The sequence below is a fragment of the Onychostruthus taczanowskii genome, unplaced genomic scaffold, assembly GCF_017590055.1.
Source record: "Onychostruthus taczanowskii isolate IOZ18803 unplaced genomic scaffold, ASM1759005v1 scaffold1, whole genome shotgun sequence".
Lineage (NCBI taxonomy): Eukaryota > Metazoa > Chordata > Aves > Passeriformes > Passeridae > Onychostruthus > Onychostruthus taczanowskii.
Genome location: NW_024496525.1, coordinates 6,923,043 through 6,931,359, shown reverse-complemented (window position 1 = coordinate 6,931,359; position 8,317 = coordinate 6,923,043). Strand labels below are relative to the sequence as shown.

The 8,317-nt window shown below is 39.1% G+C and overlaps 1 protein-coding gene across 1 annotated transcript in view; it reads right to left on the bottom strand.

Moving 5' to 3' along the window:
• Window positions 1-1,757: 1,757 nt before the first annotated feature.
• LOC121341553 (cytochrome c oxidase assembly protein COX16 homolog, mitochondrial) overlaps window positions 1,758-8,317 on the bottom strand; it is a 47,812-nt gene continuing 41,252 nt past the window's right edge. Inside the window, exon 4 of the mRNA XM_041415172.1 lies at window positions 1,758-6,138. Within this exon, the coding sequence (XP_041271106.1) occupies window positions 6,022-6,138 (117 nt within the window). The 3' untranslated portion in view covers window positions 1,758-6,021. The remainder of the gene's footprint in view (window positions 6,139-8,317) is intronic.

The window sequence follows — 8,317 nt, the reverse complement described above, 5'->3', positions numbered from 1 at the left end:
AAAGCATTTCTAAAACCACTAACTTGAAAAATATTATATCTGACTTTTCATTTGGACCTGAGTATTTTTTGAGCTCAGACGTTTTTCCTGAGACAAAAATATTTTCCTTGCTATTCCATCCAGAGGGACCAGTTAGGAAAAAAAATACTGTTTCTATTACTATTTTTGTCCCTAAGCATTTTTGCTTTCCATATTTCTCTTCTTCCCCCCCCCCCCCCCCCCCCCCCAACTTCCTTCCTTTCCTTTCTTAAAATGCCCTATCTACTAAAAAGAAGAAGAAAATTGATTCTGGAACTCAAGATTCTTTCCTCTTGCTCTCCTCTTTTCCTCTGTTTATTCAGAAGGAGTAAAAAAAAAAAAAACAAATCCTATATTAAGCTGAAATTTTATTCTGCTGTTTTCTGTTGAGCAAAAGATAGTCCACTAAAGCCACTAAATCACAGATAACATTTCTCTGGGCAACATTATTAGGAACTGACAGCTGAAGATAGATGAAGATCTCATCTTTTAAAGAAAAAAGTACATTTAATTTCCTTTGTACATAAAATAGAGAGCACAGCATTGTGTATCTAAAGATAAAAGAGATCCCTGTGTATGCTGGGTGCCATCCTTACAGAAATGTAATACTGGTCTCTGTTCTGAGCTTACACTGAGCTTTAAATTCAAATTCATTTAGAAACAACTATTCTTCAATTCATGGTAGATCGTGAACTTTAAAAAAAGAAGGTGACATTTTACCTTAGAAAAGAACAGCTCACAGAATGAATTGTTACCTTTTGGGAGGAACACTGGAAGACAGGACAGAAAGAGGAGGGAGGATGGATCTGTAAGGCAGAGATGGGTTTGCCCCTGGTCCTCAAGGGATCATCCTGGGAGCCACTAGGCCTCCTTGAGATTGACACCATAATGGATTTGATACTGAACACTCCAACACAATGGAGTTGGTATTGAACATCAAGGATGTCTTGAAACAGACATGCTAAAGCTATGGTCATTTTTTCCACCAGCTGAGGCACATCATGCCAGGCTCCAAACATGCCAGGTGAAAGGGAATGAATTTCTTCTACAGAGGCACTGGCAGTGTAGAGTATGCCCTTTTTTCTGGCAATCTTTTTGGATGTGGTTTTTTTTTTTTTCCCTTTCTCAGGGAACCTGTGACTATGACACATACTATTCACATTTGCAATGTATAAACATATTTCATGTGTCCTTTCTGCAGCACTACCCTGTTACTTTGGTTGCATTGGATTTTAACACATCCCAGGCAGCATGGAAACAGTGAGAGTGAAACTTTGTTTGCCTGTTAAGCAAGAAAGTTACACATGTAGTTAAACACATGCTTAACAAGAAAATATGGTCAGTCCGATTCCAGTGGTAGGAAAGACTGCTTTTGGCTCCTGAGGAGAGTACAAGTTTTAAGAAGAACATCTGTATGGAGGTTTTGTTTCTAAGTCTAGAGCCTATTTGTGTGTTGGCTGAGTCTGGTTGCAAGCCCTTGTAAGAAATGAAGGCCTAACACTAAGCAATTACCTTCCCTTGATTAAAGGCTTCTACTCAGCTAGTCTAAAATAAGAGTGGAAATTTTTTTGTGACTCTTACTCCACTGAAGGATGAAAGGTGGTTTTCCACTGAAAATACTGGCAATAAGCAGCCCTTCTAACCATAAAAGCTTGAAGGAAAATTCTTTGACCATCTTAATGTAAAAATAGTTATTCTGCTTTCTTAAGACTTCAAATCATGCCCTTCTTTCTTTTTCAAGTGGACACAGTTTATAGCAAAGGATAACATTAGGCTTTCCCATTTATTGCAGAAATAAGTGCCTCTGGAAAATACAGAATATAAAATGAAACTTGCCCTGGATTCAAGCTGGAAATGCAAATATAGCAAGTCAGAGCAAATGCAAAATCATCAAGTACAAGGGTCTGTGTAGTTATTTCACACAGTGAAAACTATTGTTTTGAGTTTCATCCAGACACAGGCAAGCACAGTGAAACTCAAAGTGTCCACGTAAAACATCCAATGAACACTGACCTTCAAATCTCTCTAAATTGCTGCTTCTCTGTGAAGAAATGGATTTCTTTCTCTGCTTTTTGGGACTGGTCCCCAGCTGATGATGGGATAGACTTAAGTTGCTTTTCAGAAGTTTTTGCATTCTATATTCTGATCTACAATTCCCATCACTCATGTCTTATTACACCATAATGTATCTTTTTTTGGGTACAAGACCCTTTCTCAAGACCTTGGAAGATCACTGTGAGCAAGATTGCTCTCTGCATTCTAATTCAGTAAGTTTTTAACATCCAACTGCTCCTCCAGATGTATCTAGGAACTTCAAAATTCAACTGCTGTGCTATTCAGTAGTTTTGAGAGCTTTTGGCACCACAGCAGCTACAGCTTTTCCTAAGGTTCTCCTTTATCTGTTAATATCTCTGAGCTGAGGTAGTGAGCATTTTGGGTCACCCACGCATCTGCCCATTCAAAGTACAGTAGGAAAACAACTCTCAATAAGCAGGATCCACAGGTCACATCTCACACAGAGGTCTGGGCAGCATTTTGGGCTGCAGACAGCTGCCACCAGGAACCATCCAGGCAGATACCCACATCTGACCCTGGAGACAGGTGCCCCAGATTTCCTCCAATTCCATGTCCTGCTGCTTTTCTTGTTATGGAAGATCCCAAAGACCAAGCTTGCTGATGAGAGAGATAAACACCTCTCCTTGACTGTCAGAACAGGGATTTTGAAACTGATTTTTCAACCCACGTACACACCTAGCCAGGCTTGCTTGTTTTATTTCTAATTTCAGCAACACTGATTAGAAGATATGGCTTCTTCAGTCCTCTCTTTTACCTTGATAATACTGAACACCTCTCACTAAAGCCTTGCTTTCATTCTCCTCAGATCTGTGGATGCCAGTTACCAAAGAAGATGCAAAAATGTCAATTAATGTCTCAGACTGACAATTGTACTTAATTACCTCTGACTCCCTCCACTCACAGATGTTTAGAATTATGATTCAGGAGCTGAACAAAGTTGTCTTCAGGAGCCTTAAAGATAACTAGAAGTGCTCTAACTGGCTTTCAAAAGGATAGTTCAAATAAGCAGCCAAACTGAGCATGAGTTCTGAACTAATTGAAATTTGCCTCTCCTGCTGCTGTTATGAACTATAATTCTCCACATTTCTGGAGTGCCTTCTACTCTAGGTTGCATGACAACTTAAGAGACTTAATTGGCTCTCAACATGCCTTTCAAAAGTATTATTTCCAATTCAATGGGTAAGAAAAGCACAGCATAAAACATCAAGCCATTGTTCAAGTGCATGGCAATAAAGATGAATTGCTGGAATAGCCCTTCCCATTTTGTGAAAAGTACAGCTTCTGTACCAGCTATTATTGGTTTAGCATTTTTTATAATTCATAAAAGAATCAACATTAAAAAATTATTAAAATAAGTCATCATTAAAAACATGGTGGGTTTTTATTTTAGTGGACAATCGACAGATATAGGCTGTCTTCTAAAATGTAAGCTGAAGAGAAGGACAAGTTGGAAAGTTTATATGCAAGTTTTCCAACTGCATATAATTTTTTCTCAGAGATGCTAAGATAAATCCATTGCTTTCCAGAGAGGCCACTTCAAAAAGGTAGTTACACATATGCTCTTAGGAACATTTAGTGCCTAAGAAAACGGAAAGGCGAGGGAACCCCACAACAAGCAAACAATCAACTAAGATTGGGGCCTAAGGACATAATAAATTGTTCCACGTAAGTAATTATTTACAACTACATTCCAAATCTGCTGAAATAAGATGACCATTCCCAAAACAGTCTTTGCATAATATCAAATTACTAAAAATACACAGGATATTTCAGTGAGTGTTTTATTCATCAAGAAAACGGATAAGGGCTTCATGTAAGAGAAATATCTTTGCTTCTTCACATGGAGAAAGGGGCTGTTTCTCCTCCACATGCTGTTCTTAGAAATCCATGTGTTTATTTCAGGAGCAGTGCTGGTCCATATTGTGAGCTATCATGCAAGCCTGGGAACTGAGCACGCCTCTCCATATGCAAAGCAGTGGCAGCTTCCCATCTTCAATCAAAGCAGGGAAAAGGAAGATGTGCATCCTCTCAAAAAGGCAGTGAATTTGCAGAGTCCACACCAGTGGGGAATGCAAAGACACATTTCCAGTGGTCTAGCTCTCACTGTAACATTAGCAGTGATGCAGCAAGAGTCCTAACTGAGAGAATGCTGTCAGGAGAGCCAAAGCTCTGATGTCCTTTGCACGGTCAATCTTCCAGTCAGTGGAACTGCACCTGAACTTGAATTTAAGAGCTGAAAAAGTTCTTAACAAGTTACGCAGTATTAATTACTCATTAGTTGTCATATTTATATTTTATTTGCCGAATGACACAACAATTAAAGCAATTTCCTCCTTTTCCTCCTTGTCTAGGTCGAGCACAGCTTAATGCCTCTGTATTTTAGCTTTTCACTGGTTTCCCTATAGCATTTATTATTGCCTACTTTTGCATTGTTCCTGTTATTCCTCTCCTGGGTGGTTTAATTTGTTCATACTTGATTTAGAAGCAGAGATATCTATGACATTGAACAGGGAAATACACTAACACACAGCTCCAACCTTGTTCCAGATTTCATCCACCATTTTCTGATGGTTTTCACAACTCTATCAGAAGAAAACATGTACAAAACACGCCTAAGATATTTCATGTGATGCTTTATGAATTCCTTTGTCACTCCCTAAAAATCAATGTTAATTCTTCCTCCTGAGTGAAAGACTGGGCCTCACCACTGTCAGTCTAAAGAAAATGAAGTGCTGAGAGAAGATCTACATGAGGAGGCTACCCTAAAAAAAGTGTCCAAAAGGACATTCAGATTGCAATTGACACATCCTGCAGAGGGGAGTGAGGCAACACTTTTTCCAAAGACAGTTCCAAAAGGATTTACAAATAGGTGTCACTGAGAGTTTTGAAATGAGACTCTGCTGTTAATACGTATTCTATTGCTCCATTCCTCTGATGAGGAGTTTCACAAGTCTATTGCAACACCTTATCAAAAGCTTAATTTCACTTGAAAAATTGAGAAGGTGCTTCTTCATTGGACTCCCTCTGCAGAAGGGTCCTGAATGTTAGCACAATGTCCTCTAACAGCAAAGATTTAGCACACAAAGACAAATATAAAAAGAAAAGCATTTCAGAAAAATTGATTGGAACATAAAAGACTTCTATGCACATGCACAAATACACCTGTAAGATGAGCTTTGCCACTGTGTAATGGTTCAAGAAGATTCTGCTACAGTATTTACTCACAGAGAAGCAGCACAGCTCTTTGCAAGGAAGAGTTCTTCCAATTTAAACTGAGAGGTTCCAGAGCAGAGGTCCAGCCTGCATGAAGGTATTGATAAACTAATCACAGAAATTTAATCACCTCTAAACAAATGTTATTTGACCAATTATCAGCTGACACTCAGTACATGCCTTTATGCAGTCCCTGGAAATTAAACACAAGAGTATTATTTAGCCAAAATTGGACTCATTGTTCTGAACAGCTGATATGCCTGTAGAGTCCCTTCCAAGCTAAAGGGCCTGAAGTCATGCAGGGGCTCCCTGAAGCAGCACTTATCTGGTCACACATATCTAGATGACAGCACTGTTGTTCTCATTAGGATGACAACTTCTGGTACTGACAAGTGACTCTTGAAATGTTATTCCTTGCTGAAGCAGTTTTGAATGTTAGAGACTGAAAAACAATGGGATAGTCTCAGTAGAATAATCAGCTTTTTTAAATTGAAAATTCACATATACAGCCTGGATGTAATGGATGCAAACAAAGAGCTTCATATAATACAGTGCCTTTTGTTCTGATCTCACAGTTACTTATATATACACCACCTGAATTGTACAGTGCAAATGCTCCCATATCTCTTCCTGACACTGGATTAAAAATTAAGACAGTCCAGCCTGAGATTTTTTTGACTTTTTTTCCAGAGGCAGCAAAGGCAGCTTTCTCAGTCACTCAGTCTTGAGACGGAGAGCCTCCCGCCGTTGTTTCTGAACCGTCCTGGAATCTTCCCACAGACTGGGTCCTCTGATGTTCTCCCAGTTATCCAAGTTGGATTTTTCCAGCTTCTGCAAACAGCAAAAATAACAGGGTCACCTTGATGAATCCATGATTTAAAGTACCTATGATTCCAAATTGATTTTTTTTTCACAAGAAACTCAATATCACCATTGGGTTGATGAACTTTCAATTACCCTGCATGAGAAGTTCAACAAGGAAGAAAAACCTAGTAGTTGTCCATATAGCTACATAAATGACTAAGATAGGCATTACTGCATCTGCTTGTCAGCAGGTAAGTAACATTTAAGGACAGGAAGCACTGCAGCATCTGAGCAAGACTGAAGATACCTTGTATTCACTTTTCTGATCTGTTCTTCAACTGCAAGTCCGCCAAACACTGAAGTAGCAGGAGTGACAAGTTTTGGTATAGCTCAAACAGAAGGATTAGAAATTAGTGAGCTGAAGTATCCTGTCAGCAAAAATACAAAGCATGCTGGAAAAGATTTATTATCTAGCACAAAGACAGACAGCAACGGTGCAAACCCCTTCGATCCATGTGGTTTTAACTTGAGAGAGGTATGTGCAATGCTTTCTGCTGACCAGTTTCCCATGGCACCCAGCCACCACAGACAGGCCTCTTACTAAGTCATACATGAGATATGCTACCTGACTGAACTGTCAGGTACTGAAAACCGGATTTAATTACCTTTTTTTGGTCTACTCCTATCATCCCCCCTCAGACCTACCAATGACTTAGAGGCAACAAAAATGAAGAACAGGCGCCCTGCGACCTCACCTACCATGTGCTGCAGTCAAAGATCACAAACATGTATTACATCTCCACAGTCCCGTTGGCAGAGGTGTAGCTGTCCCTTCCCAGGACACACACCTCAAGTCTCACATGCCAGCTGTGGAACAGCACATTGGACATGGTGGAGAGACTGAGGAGAGGGTCTGCACCACTACCAGAATCAGTGCTGCCCTCGGTGCTACTAAACAGGGCAACACTGCATTCCAGTAATGAATGATACTTACTGCAGTGGGACTCAAACCTGACCTGTGATCAAGGCCTCATCTCAGCAAATGCTGTAAAAATACACCAGAAAATACTTCACCCTGCCCTACGCCTGTGGCCTAATTTGTCTACTATCAATTATTCAAATAAATGGCAAACACCCAGGGACTTGAATAATAGTTGCAGAAAAATTCAACAGCTATAACAGAATAGACCTACTGCTTAGTTCATTTTACGTGAAAGTTTCCTGACACTTCTACAATTGAGGAAACTGCAATGAGGTTAGTCAGATATCAAAAGAAATTAGGCAACACTCTACAGAAGATATATGAGAACATAGGCACAAAGATAGCAGACTTTCACAAGGTAAGAGCAACTGAACTTTTTGTAGAGTTGGCATAGGTCTTTCTGAAGAATTGTCTTTACTACTTTATATATCTTATGCTTAGCTGGTACTTCATTTCCCCAGAAGGGATCTGAACTGACATGAAAGGAGAGAGAAGGAGGAAAGGTACACATCATCCATCAGTGACTATCTCCTCTGATTGCAAATTCAGAATTTAACATCTGATTCTAATGGAAGCTTCAAGGAAACAACACTTAAAATAACCTTGTGCTTTAACTGAAGGGATGCATGCTGATTTAATTCAGCACAAAAGTATCACACAACTGTGAGGATCTCAACTATTCCAAAGTTGCTTGTCTCCCAAAGCCAGAACATTAATCAACTTTTAAAATAAGTACAACAAAACTTGTGGTATCTAGATAGGCTACATAAAGAAGTCTATCAAAAGAGACATGCGTGCTGAAGATCTTTACCTAAAAGTTCATATTAATTTGTCCCTGAAACTTCACAGAGGCTTTACAGAGAGAAGGTTTGTCAAAACCAGGAAGCATTTCAAAACTATAGTATCCATGCAAACCAGTACCAGGAAGTATCTTGGCAGTTTCCAATAGAAATCATAAAGGTACCTAGAAAACATACTGGGATACATTGACAGAATAAAACAATCAAGGGTTACATGCAATGAATGGCACTGCCTGAGATGACAAATAAGATCTATTAATCAATTAAGAAATAAAGGTTCTAATGCATACATAGGAAGACTATATTTTTTATTATCATTGTATTTATAGAGATCATTAACATTTTGTGTCATGTATAAACACTTTGTAGTATCTTACTGCAATTCAAGAAAAAAGCACCTTCCTTACTACCATGGGACAGTATC